This window comes from Pseudophryne corroboree, chromosome 4 (genome assembly GCF_028390025.1).
Source record: "Pseudophryne corroboree isolate aPseCor3 chromosome 4, aPseCor3.hap2, whole genome shotgun sequence".
Taxonomy (NCBI): domain Eukaryota; kingdom Metazoa; phylum Chordata; class Amphibia; order Anura; family Myobatrachidae; genus Pseudophryne; species Pseudophryne corroboree.
The window spans coordinates 478,854,374-478,869,452 of NC_086447.1; the positions used below are offsets into that span (position 1 = coordinate 478,854,374).

The window sequence follows — 15,079 nt, forward strand, 5'->3', positions numbered from 1 at the left end:
ATATACATATATATATATATATGCTATTATCATGTAGCAACACACAAATGTATGACCCAAAGTGGGTTTTATAATGAAGTGTTAGGACCACCTTATCAGAATCGCAGTGAAGTGGCTCGTGGCTTTATCATATCTTTGCAAATGTATGTAACGGAGATCTCTGCATTTCTACTATTAAATAGGGTGTAAACCTCATTTACTGGTTCATTATATTGTGCTGGGAAAATTATCTGTGTTTTCTTATAGTTCAATTACCAGTTTTATAAAACTTGTCCTTGTTATTTGGTCATTTATCCCAAAAGAAAAATCTAAATTGTTTACCTCATACAATACATTTACAAATGAATCTTCACGTAAAACAGAACTTACAGTGAATTATGAATACAGGTTGAGTATCCCTTATCCAAAACGCTTGGGACCAGAGGTATTTTGGATATGGGATTTTTCCGTATTTTGGAATAATTGCATACCATAATGAGATATCATGGTGATGGGACCTAAATATAAGCACAGAATGCATTTATGTTTCATATACACCTTATACACACAGCCTGAAGGTCATTTTAGACAATATTTTTTATAATTTTGTGCATTAAACAAAGTGTGTGTACATTCACACAATTCATTTATGTTTCATATACACCTTATACACACAGCCTGAAGGTAATTTAATACAATATTTTTAATAACTTTGTGTATTAAACAAAGTTTGTGTACATTGAGCCATCAGAAAACAAAGGTTTCACTATCTCACTCTCACTCAAAAAAGTCCGTATTTCGGAGTATTTGGATATGGGATACTTAACCTGTATAAGGCAAGGTAACATTTGAAGTACAGATGAAAATGCAGCGCTCTCATTTCAAAGCAATGATTTACATTTAGCATTTCCAGCTGTTTACATGCTTCAAAAACGTAGACTCTGGCCCCATGACCCTACAGGAATCATTTATTTCTCAGAGGAGCACTTCCTAATGTCACGTTCTGTATGGAATCATATGCAAATACTGTAGACATGACTTACACTGGACAATAGGGTATTTCACAGGCCAGGACAGAGTTCTGGAATAGGCTATGTATGAATGACAGGGAAAATAATTATAAGTATGTGAAATAAAACAAGAGAAAGCAATGGAAGCAGCAATTTATTTGATATGTAACAAACATTTAGACATTTTTAATTTCAAATTGAATGTGTGAAGATAAGTGTACCTTAGTTACCAGATGGCTAAGACCAACACCTTAAATACATAGCACACAAAGAGAGAGACACCCTTAATATGCCTCTATAGAAAAGGAAATCTCTATTTCTCATACAGCATATCTCAAGTAACAGAGAGGAATGATATCCAGCTTCAACTCTTACATATGAGCATACTGTATTTCTCATGTGACAGAAAAGCCCTTGTTTAATAGTGATTCCTAATACGTTTTAGTTACTCAACCCAACTGAGATGTAGGCATTGTGCAATGAAAGCATACATGTCAGAGACTTCCTCTATCACTTTAGCGGTGGGCTTTCCTGCCCCGTGTCCAGCTTTAGTGTCCACGTGAATGAGGAGTGGATTGGTCTGCTTCAGACTTTGGCCCACAATGTGTTGTAGAGTAGCTATGAATTTCAAAGAGTGTAAAGGAACAACTCTGTCATCGTGGTCGGCTGTGAGAAGCAGCGTAGCTGGATACTGTCCCCCATCTTCCACCGGCACCTTCACATTATGAAGCGGCGAGTATCTGTAATGATAGATACATTACTTAGTTCTCATAATATAGTAATAAGCTCGTAAATTACAACTATCATGCATGGAATCTCACATATGATAAAATCAATATGTTTAAAAATCAATTAACTAGAAATAAAACACCCCCTGAACAAAGAAATTCCTAGAACATTCACAAACATGCATGTCCAAGCAAGGTTGGATTAAAGGGTAGATGGGCCTGGGGATAAAAAGGTTCAAGAGCCTATAGAAAAATGACAGCATCTGATCTGTTTTAGAAGCTTTAGTAAATTTACCCCTAAGTAACTGGTCATCACAGTGATCACACTAAGTGAAACATTTTGTGACCCCTCACTTTAAAAAAAAATGATACTGTGTGTGTGTATATATATATATATATATATATATATATATATTTATTTGTTTAGAGTGTCTGCACTCTCCAAAAATGAATTAGAGTTGTGGGGTGCTCCAATAAAGACCATGGGGTATATTCAATTAGCGTCGGATCCATGGATCCGACAACCCGTATTCAAATCTCATCTCAATTCGACTTTTTCAAGTCGAATTGAGATGAGGGACCCAGAGGAGGAGAGGGGGGGAGGGAGCCGCGAGGACAGCCGCCGGCAGACGCAGGGGATCAGCGCTACAGTAGCGCTGCAGGAGGATGTCACACAGCCGCCCCCGACCTCACGGCAGTGTCCACCCGGCTCCAGCAAGCGCGACCTTACTTGCTGGAGCCGGGTGGAAGCTGCCGTGAGCGGCGCAGCTGTGTGACATCCTGCTGTAGTGCTGATCTCCCCTATATGCCCGCGGCTCCTCCCCGTCTCCCTGCGGCTCTCCCCCCTCTCCTGCTCTAATCCCTCATCTCAGTACGAAATTTTTTTATGCATAGTAAATTGCATAGTGTAATGTCGACGTTTCAATCTCGTAAGGATTTTCATCAGGACATAGCAACAGTATGATAAAATCACCAAGCAATCGGTATATCCAATACTGTATACTCTTCCCAAAGTTCATAAGCAATTGGATTGTCCATCAGGATGCCCAATTATTTCAGCTTGCAAGTCTGTTTTACAACCATTGGCCCGTTTCGTTGAAATTTTCTTTCAGCCATTGGTGGTTAAGATGCCTAGTTATTTGAAAAACACTAATGACTTGTTGTCCAGTCTCAAATTATTATACTCTCTACTTTATTCAGTACTGTTAACAACGCTTGATGTGTCATCCTTATACACTGTCATCCCACATACCAGTGGTATTGAGGCTAACAAAAGGGCTTGGAATTTATATAAGAACTCACTTCCAATATAATGAGAAATACTATATTCAAAACAATGGGACCGCCATAGGATCGAACCTGGCGCCGATTTATGCCAATTTATATATAGCGGAATATGAGGAGACACACATCATACCCAACTTTGGGGATAACATTGTATATTACAAGAGATATATTGACAATTTGTTTGTTATCTAGTCAGGAACGGATACACGGTTCATGGCTATAGTGGACTATTTGAACCAGCTCGATACCCCTATTTGTTTTTCAAGTCAGATACATCATTCATATATGAATTTCCTTGATATTACTATTTTCTGGGAGGGTGACGGATTGGGCACTACCTTCATCAGAAAGACACTGATTGTAGCATCCTCCTACACACTAGGATCCACCATCCGATTAACCTTAAAGAAAGCTTACCCATTTCACAATTTTTAAGGATTCTAAGGAACAACTCTTCCACTACAACGGCTGAGACTTAATGAAATATCTGCACGCTTTTTACAGAGAGGCTATAACTGGAAAACCTTAAATAGGCGCCTCTCTAAAGCAAGGCTAAGATTCTCACATGCAGATATGGAACGAGGAAGTAAGATGGAGACTTCATGCATGATCTTTACAAGCACCTATGATGTGGCAGCCAAACAGGCATGCTAAATAGTAACAAATCACTGGCCAATAATTTCTTCTGACCCTGCTCTGACGGGTATAAGCTCATCCCCTCCAATATGTGGTTATAGACGGGGACAAAATGTAAAAGACTTGCTAATGAGACCAATGGGCTAATGATTAATGGCCTAGGTACCAGGCTATGGGGCAGATTTATTAAGCTCGGCGAAGTGATAAAGTGGAAGGTGATAAAGGACCAGTCAATCAGATCCTAACTACCATGTCACAGGCTGGGTTTGAAAGATGACAGTTAGGAGCTGATTGGCTGGTACTTTATCCCCTTACAGTTTATCACTTCACTGAGCGTAATAAATCTGCCCCTATATACCTGCAAACCAGTGCTGCAATCTATTACCAAATATTACTCACCCGAGATATAAATCACCATAGTCGTATGCCCTGTGGAAGCCAGAAATGATTGGGTATGAAACATACCTAACTGCATCTATGTCCGTGTCTTGAAACTCGAACAAGCCCTATAGCAGGTGCAGATTATCTGTCTGGATAGCCTCCTATGTGAATGGTTCTTCATCTATGAATGCAACCACTATCAGCAACATGCCTGTGACACTCCCATAAGATGTAACATTTCTCTGCGTCTGTCAGCCACCCCCTTATCTCTCCCAGTCACCGTCCAGGAAGGCCCCATACACATCTATTACCATGATTCTAAATGTGTACTGCGTCTCTGTACAAACAAACTGGTAGGCATGGGCAGTGCATCTCAGATGCATGTCTAGGTGAAATACATCACTCCACTGCGCCCAACAATGCCGCTGTGCCTGACGTAGAATCAGGCCCACTTTCATTATTACCACTGCTTACTTTTCAGCAAGTGACATCTTAAATGGTGATATCTGTTCATGTGCGAAAGTGAGAAGGATGGTTCCCGTATAGTACCGGAACCAAGAGAAAAAAGAAAGACTATATGTCTCTTCTGGGGCACACTTGTATTGATGAAAAAAGATTTGTTATCAAATTTAAAATATAACTTTTATTATTAGTCCTCCTAAAATAAGGGCTCAAAGGCAACAAAGAAAGAGAAAAGTGAAAAAATATATATAATAATATAGAAATATATACACAAATGTCAATATAACAAAACAATTACTGGCGTAGTAGCTCAATGAGCAAAAATATATATCCGATGTTACAAATAAATTTATTTTTCCTATTATAGTGGCATATGCGCTATGATATCTCTGGAAGAAAAAGAAAAAAAAGAAAAAAATAGAAAAAAAATAAGATTTTACTCACCGGTAAATCTATTTCTCGTAGTCCGTAGTGGATGCTGGGACTCCGTAAGGACCATGGGGAATAGCGGCTCCGCAGGAGACTGGGCACAACTAAAGAAAGCTTTAGGGCTACCTGGTGTGCACTGGCGCCTCCCTCTATGACCCTCCTCCAGTCCTCAGTTAGGATACTGTGCCCGGAAGAGCTGACACAATAAGGAAGGATTTTGAATCCCGGGTAAGACTCATACCAGCCACACCGTATAACTCGTGATACTATACCCAGTTAACAGTATGAACAATAACTGAGCCTCTCAACAGATGGCTCAACAATAACCCTTTAGTTAAACAATAACTATATACAAGTATTGCAGACAATCCGCACTTGGGATGGGCGCCCAGCATCCACTATGGACTACGAGAAATAGATTTACCGGTGAGTAAAATCTTATTTTCTCTGACGTCCTAAGTGGATGCTGGGACTCCGTAAGGACCATGGGGATTATACCAAAGCTCCCAAACGGGCGGGAGAGTGCGGATGACTCTGCAGCACCGAAAGGGCAAACTCTAGGTCCTCCTCAGCCAGGGTGTCAAACTTGTAGAATTTAGCAAATGTGTTTGACCCCGACCAAGTAGCTGCTCGGCAAAGTTGTAGAGCAGAGACACCTCGGGCAGCCGCCCAAGAAGAGCCCACCTTCCTCGCGGAATGGGCTTTCACTGATTTAGGATGCGGCAGTCCAGCCGCAGAATGTGCAAGCTGAATCGTACTACAGATCCAGCGAGCAATAGTCTGCTTTAAAGCAGGAGCACCCAGCTTGTTGGGTGCATACAGGATAAACAACGAGTCAGTTTTCCTGACACTAGCTGTCCTGGAAACATAATTCTCAGGGCCCTGACTACGTCTAACAACTTGGAAGCCTCCAAGTCTTTAGTAGCCGCAGGCACCACGATAGGTTGGTTCAAATGAAAGGCTGATACCACCTTAGGGAGAAACTGGGGACGAGTCCTCAATTCTGCCCTATCCATATGGAAAATCAGATAAGGCTTTTACATGACAAAGCCGCCAATTCTGACACACGCCTGGCCGAAGCCAAGGCTAACAGCATGACCACTTTCCACGTGAGATATTTTAATTCCACGGTTTTAAGTGGCTCAAACCAATGTGACTTTAGGAAATCCAACACCACGTTGAGATCCCAAGGTGCCACTGGAGGCACAAAAGGGGGCTGAATATGCAGCACTCCCTTAACAAAAGTCTGAACTTCAGGTAGTGAAGCCAGTTCTTTTTGGAATAAAATCGATAGAGCCGAAATCTGGACCTTAATGGAACCCAATTACAGGCCCATAGTCACCCCTGACTGTTGGAAGTGCAGAAATCGTCCCAGCTGAAATTCCTCCGTTGGGCCTTCCTGGCCTCACACCACGCAACATATTTCCGCCATATGCGGTGATAATAGTTTGCGGTCACTTCTTTCCTAGCTATAATAAGCGTAGGGATAACTTCCTCCGGAATGCCCTTTTCCTTCAGGATCCGGCGGTCAACCGCCATGCCGTCAAACGCAGCCGCGGTAAGTCTTGAAACAGACAGGGCCCCTGCTGCAGCAGGTCCTGTCTGAGCGGCAGAGGCCATGGGTCCTCTGAGATCATTTCTTGAAGTTCTGGGTACCAAGCTCTTCTTGGCCAATCCGGAACAATGAGTATAGTTCTTACTCCTCTCCTTCTTATTAGTCTCAGTACCTTGGGTATGAGAGGCAGAGGAGGGAACACATACACCGACCGGTACACCCACGGTGTTACCAGAGCGTCCACGGCTATCGCCTAAGGGTCCCTTGACCTGGCGCAATATCTTTTTAGCTTTTTGTTGAGGCGGGACGCCATCATGTCCACCTGTGGCCTTTCCCACCGGTGTACAATCATTTGGAAGACTTCTGGATGAAGTCCCCACTCTCCCGGGTGGAGGTCGTGTCTGCTGAGAAAGTCTGCTTCCCAGTTGTCCACTCCGGGAATGAACACTGCTGACAGTGCTAACACATGATTTTCCGCCCATCGGAGAATCCTTGTGGCTTCTGCCATTGCCATCCTGCTTCTTGTGCCGCCCTGTCGGTTTACATGGGCAACCGCCGTGATGTTGTCTGACTGGATCAGCACCGGCTGGTGTTGACGCAGGGGTCTTGCCTGACTTAGGGCATTGTAAATGGCCCTTAGTTCCAGAACAGTTATGTGTAGGGAAGCCTCCTGACTTGTCCATAGTCCCTGGAAGTTTCTTCCCTGTGTGACTGCCCCCCAACCTCGAAGGCTGGCATCCGTGGTCACCAGGACCCAGTCCTGTATGCCGAATCTGCGGCCCTCTAGAAGATGAGCACTCTGCAGCCACCACAACAGCGACACCCTGGTCCTTGGAGACAGGGTTATCAGCCGATGCATCTGAAGATGCGATCCGGACCACTTGTCCAACAGATCCCACTGAAAGATCCTTGCATGGAACCTTCCGAATGGAATTGCTTCGTAAGAAGCCACCATCTTTCCCAGGATTCGCGTGCAGTGGTGCACCGACACCTGTTTTGGTTTTAGGAGGTCTCTGACTAGAGATGACAACTCCTTGGCCTTCTCCTCCGGGAGAAATACTTTTTTTTTTTTCTGTTCTGTGTCCAGAACCATCCCCAGGAACAGTAGACGCGTTGTAGGAACCAGCTGCGACTTTGGAATATTCAGGATCCAGCCGTGCTGTTGTAGCACTTCCCGAGCTAGTGCTACACCGATCAACAACTGTTCCCTGGACCTCGCCTTTATAAGGAGATCGTCCAAGTACGGGATAATTAAAACTCCCTTTCTCCGAAGGAGTATCATCATTTCGGCCATTACCTTGGTAAATACCCTCGGTGCAGTGGACAGACCAAACGGCAACGTCTGGAATTGGTAATGACAGTCCTGTACCACAAATCTGAGGTACTTCTGGTGAGGAGGGTAAATGGGGACATGCAGGTAAGCATCCTTGATGTCCAGTGAAACCATGGAATCCCCCTCGTCCAGGCTCGCAATCACCGCCCTGAGTGATTTCATCTTGAACTTGAACCTTCTTATATAAGTGTTCAAGGATTTTAAATTTAAAATGGGTCTCACCGAACCGTCCGGTTTCGGTACCACAAACATTGTGGAATAGTAACCCCGTCCTTGTTGAAGGAGGGGTACCTTGATTATCACCTGCTGAGAATACAGCTTGTGAATTGCCTCCAGCACTGCCTCCCTGTCCGGGGGAGCTGTCGGCAAGGCAGATTTGAGAAAACGGCGAGGGAGAGACGTCTCGAATTCCAGCTTGTACCCCTGAGATACTACTTGTAGAATCCAGGGATCCACCCGTGAGCGAGCCCACTGGTCGCTGAGGTTCTTGAGACGGGCCCCCACCGTACCTGGCTTCGCCTGTGGAGCCCCAGCGTCATGCGGTGGACTTAGAGGAAGCGGGGGAGGACTTTTGTTCCTGGGAACTGGCTGTATGTTGCAGCTTTTTCCCTCTACCTCTGGGCAGAAAGGACGCGCCTTTAACCTGCTTGCCTTTCTGGGGCGGAAAGGACTGTACCTGATAATACGGTGCTTTCTTTGGCTGTGAGGGAACATGGGGCAAAATGTTGATTTCCCAGCTGTAGCTGTGGAAACGAGGTCCGAGAGACAATCCCCAAACAACTCCTCACCCTTGTAAGGCAAAACTTCCATGTGCCTTTTAGAATCAGCATCACCTGTCCACTGCCGAGTTCCTGGCAGAAATGGATATTGCGTTTATTTTAGATGCCAGTCGGCAATTATCCCTCTGTGCATCTCTCATGTATAAGACTGCGTCTTTAATATGCTCTATGGTTAGCAATATAGTGTCCCTGTCTTAAGGTACAGAGAATCTGACCACGCAGCTGCAGCACTGCACATTCCTGCTGAAGCAATAGCTGGTCTCAGTATAATGCCTGAGTGTGTATATACAGACTTCAGGATAGCCTCCTGCATTCTATCTGCAGGCTCCTCTAGGGCGGCCGTGTCCTGAGATGGTAGTGCCACCTTCTTTGACAGACGTGTGAGCGCTTTATCCACCCTAGGGGATGTCTCCCAACGTGACCTATCCTCTGGCGGGAAAGGGTACGCCATTAGTAACCTTTTAGAAATTACCAGTTTCTTATCGGGGGAAACTCACGCTTCTTCACACATTTAGTTCATCAGATGGGGGAAAAAACCACTGGAAGCTTTTTTCTCCCCAACATAATACCCTTTTTTGTGGTACCTGGGGTAATATCAGAAATGTGCAACACATTTTTTATTGCCGTAATCATGTAACGGGTGGCTCTATTGGAATGTACAGTAGTCTCATCGTCGTCGACACTGGAGTCAGTATCCGTGTCGACATCTGTGTCTTCCATCTGAGGTAGTGGGCGTTTTAGGGCCCCTGATGGCTTTTGAGACGCCTGGGCAGGCACGGGCTGAGAAGCCGGCTGTCCCACATCTGCTATGTCGTCAAACCTTTTATGTAAGGAGTTGACACTGTCACGTAATTCCTTCCACACGTCCATCCACTCAGGTGTCGACCCCGCAGGGGGTGACATCACATTTATCGGCATCTGCTCCGCCTCCACATAAGCCTCCTCATCAAACATGTTGGCACACCGCACACACACAGGAAATGCTCTGACTGAGGACAGGACCCCACAAAGCCCTTTGGGGAGACAGAGAGAGAGTATGCCAGCACACACCAACAGCGCTATATAACACAGGGATTAACACTATAACTGAGTGATTTTTCCCAATAGCTGCTTGTATACACAATATTGCGCCTAAATTTAGTGCCCCCCCTCTCTTTTTTACCCTATGTAGTCTGGAAACTGCAGGGGAGAGCCTGGGAGCGAACCTTCCAGCGGAGCTGTGAGGGAAAATGGCGCCAGTGTGCTGAGGGAGATAGCCCGCCCCTGTTTCGGCGGACTTCTCCCGCTTTTTTCTATGTATATCTGGCAGGGGTATTTTACACATATATAGTCTCTATGACTATATTATGTGTTTTTTTGCCAGCCAAGGTACTTAATATTGCAGCCCAGGGCGCCCCCCCCCCCAGCGCCCTGCACCCATCAGTGACCGGAGTGTGAGGTGTGCATGGGAAGCAATGGCGCACAGCTGCAGTGCTGTGCGCTACCTTGTTTGAAGACCGAAGTCTTCTGCCGCCGATTTCCAGGACTCTTCTTGCTTCTGGCTCTGTAAGGGGGACGGCGGCGCGGCTCCGGGAACGGACGATCGAGGTCGGGCCCTGTGTTCGATCCCTCTGAAGCTAATGGTGTCCAGTAGCCTTAGAAGCCCAAGCTAGCTGCAAGCAGGTAGGTTCGCTTCTCTCCCCTTAGTCCCTCGTAGCAGTGAGTCTGTTGCCAGCAGATCTCACTGAAAATAAAAAACCTAAAATAAACTTTCTTTTTTTTAGGAGCTCAGGAGAGCCCCTAGTGTGCATCCAGCTCAGCCGGGCACAATATTCTAACTGAGGTCTGGAGGAGGGTCATAGAGGGAGGAGCCAGTGCACACCAGGTAGTCCTAAAGCTTTCTTTAGCTGTGCCCAGTCTCCTGCGGAGCCGCTATTCCCCATGGTCCTTACGGAGTCCCAGCATCCACTTAGGACGTCAGAGAAATAGAAAAAATTGTATGCCGGGCTCTAAATGATTCGATGATAAAATACTAATTATGAAGGATGTACCCTAATGCTTGGTTCCAGGTCCTGTGTAACTGAAAATACCTGCTACCTGGTACTGCAGGTATTTTCAGATACACAGGACCTGGAACCAAGCATTAGGGTACATCCTTCATAATTAGTATTTTATCATCGAATCATTTAGAGCCCGGCATACAATTTTTTCTATTTTTTTCTTTTTCTTCCAGAGATATATTCTATCATAGCGCATATGCCACTATAATAAGAAAAATAAATTTATTTGTAACATCGGATATATATTTTTGCTCATTGAGCTACTACGCCAGTAATTGTTTTGTTATATTGACATTTGTGTATATATTTCTATATTATTATATATATTTTTTCACTTTTCTCTTTCTTTGTTGCCTTTGAGCCCTTATTTTAGGAGGACTAATAAATAAGATTTTACTCACTGGTAAATCTATTTCTCGTAGTCTGTAGTGGATGCTGGGACTCCGTAAGGACCATGGGGAATAGCGGCTCCGCAGGAGACTGGGCACAACTAAAGAAAGCTTTAGGACTACCTGGTGTGCACTGGCTCCTCCCACTATGACCCTCCTCCAGACCTCAGTTAGGATACTGTGCCCGGAAGAGCTGACACAATAAGGAAGGATTTTGAATCCCGGGTAAGACTCATACCAGCCACACCGTATAACTCGTGATACTATACCCAGTTAACAGTATGAAATATAACTGAGCCTCTCAACAGATGGCTCAACAATAACCCTTTAGTTAGGCAATAACTATAAACAAGTATTGCAGACAATCCCCACTTGGGATGGGCGCCCAGCATCCACTACGGACTACGAGAAATAGATTTACCGGTGAGTAAAATCTTATTTTCTCTGACGTCCTAAGTGGATGCTGGGACTCCGTAAGGACCATGGGGATTATACCAAAGCTCCCAAACGGGCGGGAGAGTGCGGAATACTCTGCAGCACCGAATGAGCAAACTCTAGGTCCTCCTCAGCCAGGGTATCAAACTTGTAGACTCTTGCAAAAATGTTTGAACCCGACCAAGTAACAGCTCGGCAAATTTGTAAAGCCGAGACCCCTCGGGCAGCCGCCCAAGAAGAGCCCACTTTACTCGTGGAATGGGCTTGTACAGATTTAGGGTGCGGCAGTCCAGCCGCAGAATGTGCAAGTTAAATCGTGCTACAGATCCAGCGAGCAATAGTCTGCTTAGAAGCAGGAGCACCCAGCTTGTTGGGTGCATACAGGATAAATAGCGAGTCAGTTTTCCTGACTCCAGCCGTCCTGGAAACATATACTTTTCAGGGCCCTGACTACGTCCAGTAACTTGGAATCCTCCAAGTCCCAAGTAGCCGCAGGCACCACAATAGGTTGGTTCACATGAAAAACTGATACCACCTTAGGAAGGAATTGGGAACGAGTCCTCAATTCCGCCTTATCCATATAAAAAATCAGATAAGGGCTTTTGCATGACAAAGCCGCCAATACACGCCTGGCCGACGCCAAGGCCAACAGCATGACCACTTTCCACGTGAGGTATCGTAGCTCCACGGATTTAAGTGGCTCAACCCAATGCGACTTCAGGATATCCAACACCACGTTGAGATCCCACGGTGCCACTGGAGGCACAAACGGGGGCTGACTATGCAGCACTCCCTTAACAAAAGTCTGAACTTCAGGCAGTGAAGCCAGTTCTATTTTGGAAGAAAATCGATAGAGCCGAAATCTGGACCTTAATGGAACCCAATTTTAGGCCCATAGTCACCCTGACTGTAGGAAGTGCAGAAATCGACCTAGCTGAAATTCCTCCTTTGGGGCCTTCCTGGCCTCACAGCACGCAACATATTTCCGCCATATGCGGTGATAATGGTTTGCGTTCACTTCTTTCCTAGCTTTAATTAGCGTAGGGATAACTTCCTCCGGAATGCCCTTTTCCTTCAGGATCCGGCGTTCAACCGCCATGCCGTCAAACGCAGCCGCGGTACGTCTTGGAACAGACAGGCCCCCTGCTGCAGCAGGTCCTGTCTGAGCGGCAGAGGCCATATGGGTCCTCTGAGATCATTTCTTGGAGTTCTGGGTACCAAGCTCTTCTTGGCCAAGCCGGAACAATGAGTATAGTTCTTACTCCTCTCCTTCTTATTATTCTCATTACCCTGGGTAAGAGAGGCAGAGAAGGGAACACATACACCGACTGGTACACCCACGGTGTTACCAGAGCGTCCACAGCTATCGCCTGAGGGTCCCTTGACCTGGCGCAATATCTTTGTAGCTTTTTGTTGAGGCGGCACGCCATCATGTCCACCTGTGGCCTTTCCCAACGGTGTACAATCATTTGGAAGACTTCTGGATGAAGTCCCCACTCTCCCGGGTGGAGGTCGTGTCTGCTGAGAAAGTCTGCTTCCCAGTTGTCCACTCCGGGAATGAACACTGCTGACAGTGCTAGCACATGATTTTCCGGGTTCACTACGGCTGGCCGGCGGTCGGGCTCCCGGCGACCAGCATCCCGGCGCCGGGAGCCCGACCGCCGGCTTACCGACAGCGTGGCGAGCGCAAATGAGCCCCTTGCGGGCTCGCTGCGCTCGCCACGCTACGGGCACGGTGGCGCGCTACACTATTTTATTCTCCCTCTATGGGGGTCGTGGATCCCCACGAGGGAAAATAAGTGTCGGTATGCCGGCTGTCGGGCTCCCGGCGCCGGTATACTGAGCGCCCGGAGCCCGACCGCCGGCATACAGAAGACCACCCGATTTTCCGCCCATCGGAGAATCCTTGTGGCTTCTGCCATCGCCATCCTGCTTTTTGTGCCGCCCTGTCGGTTAACATGAGCGACCGCCGTGATGTTGTCTGACTAGATCAGCACCGGCCGGTGTTGAAGCAGGGGTCTAGCCTGACTTAGGGCATTGTAAATGGCCCTTAGTTCCAGAATATTTATGTGTAGGGAAGTCTCCTGACTTTTCCATAGTCCTTGGAAGTTTCTTCCCTGTGTGACTGCCCCCCAGCCTCGAAGGCTGGCATCCGTGGTCACAAGGACCCAGTCCTGTATGCCGAATCTGTGGCCCCCTAGAAGATGAGCACTCTGCAGCCACCACAACAGCGACACCCTGGCCCTTGGAGACAGGGTTATCCGCCGATGCATCTGAAGATGCGACCCAGACCACTTGTCCAACAGATCCCACTGGAAGATCCTTGCATGGGACCTGGCGAATGGAATTTCTTCGTAAGAAGCTACCATCTTTCCCAGGGCTCACGTGCATTGATGCACCGACACCTGTATTTGTATTAGGAGGTCTCTGTCTAGAGACGACAACTCCTAGGACTTCTCCTCCGGGAGAAACCCTTTTTATCCTGTTCTGTGTCCAGAACCATATCCAGGACAGTAGACGCGTCGTAGGAACCAGCTGCGACTTTGGAATATTCAGAATCCAGCCGTGCTGTTGTAGCACTTCCCGAGATAGTGCTACTCCGACGAACAACTGCTCCCTGGACCTCGCCTTTATAAGGAGATCGTCCAAGCACGGGATAATTATTTCGGCCATTACCTTGGTAAATACCCTCGGTGCCGGGGACAGACCAACGGCAACGTCTGGAATTGGTAATGACCATCCTGTACCACAATTTTGAGGTACTCCTGGTGAAGAGGGTAAATAGGGACATGCAGGTAAGCATCCTTGATGTCCAGTAATACCATGAATTTCTCCAGGCTTGCAATAATCGCCCTGAGCGATTCCATTTTGAACTTGAACCTTCGTATATAAGTGTTCAAGGATTTCAATTTTAGAATGGGTCTCACCGAACCATCTGGTTTCGGTACCACAACATTTTGGAATTGTAACCCCGGCCTTGTTGAAGGAGGGGTACCTTGATTTCACATTGCTGGAAGTACAGCTTGTGAATTGCCGCCAGTACTACCTCCCTTTCTCCGAGGGCAGCAGGCAAGGCTGATGTGAGGTAATGGCGAGGGGGAGTTGCCTTGAACTCCAGCCTGTATCCCTGTGATACTACTTGCAGAACCTAGGGATCCACCTGTGGGCAAGCCCACTGGACCCTGAAGTTCCCGAGACGCGCCCCCACCGCACCTGTCTCCACCTGTGGAGCCCCAGCGTCATGCGGTGGACTCAGAGGAAGCGGGGGAAGATTTTTGATCCTGGGAACTGGCTGTCTGGTGCAGCTTTTTCCTTCTTCCCTTGTCTCTGTGCAGAAAGGAAGCGCCTTTGACCCGCTTGCTTTTCTGAAGCCGAAAGGACGGTACCTGAAAATACGGTGCTTTCTTAGGCTGCGAGGAAATTTTTCTTCCCAGCTGTTGCTGTGGATATGAGGTCCCAGAGACCATCCCCAAACAATTCCTCACCCTTATAAGGCAGAATCTCCATGTGCCTTTTAAAGGCAGTATCACCTGTCCACTGCCGGGTCTCTAATACCCTCCTGGCAGAATGGACATTGCATTAATTCTGGATGCCAGCCGGCAAATATCCCTCTGTGTATCCTTCATATATAAGACGA

General features: G+C 46.6%; 1 protein-coding gene across 1 annotated transcript in view; it reads right to left on the reverse strand.

Annotated features, from left to right (window-relative positions):
* Nucleotides 1–1,126: 1,126 nt before the first annotated feature.
* Nucleotides 1,127–15,079, reverse strand: part of PREP (prolyl endopeptidase) — a 354,821-nt gene continuing 340,868 nt past the window's right edge. The window contains exon 15 of the mRNA XM_063917051.1: nt 1,127–1,729. Within this exon, the coding sequence (XP_063773121.1) occupies nt 1,435–1,729 (295 nt within the window). The 3' untranslated portion in view covers nt 1,127–1,434. The remainder of the gene's footprint in view (nt 1,730–15,079) is intronic.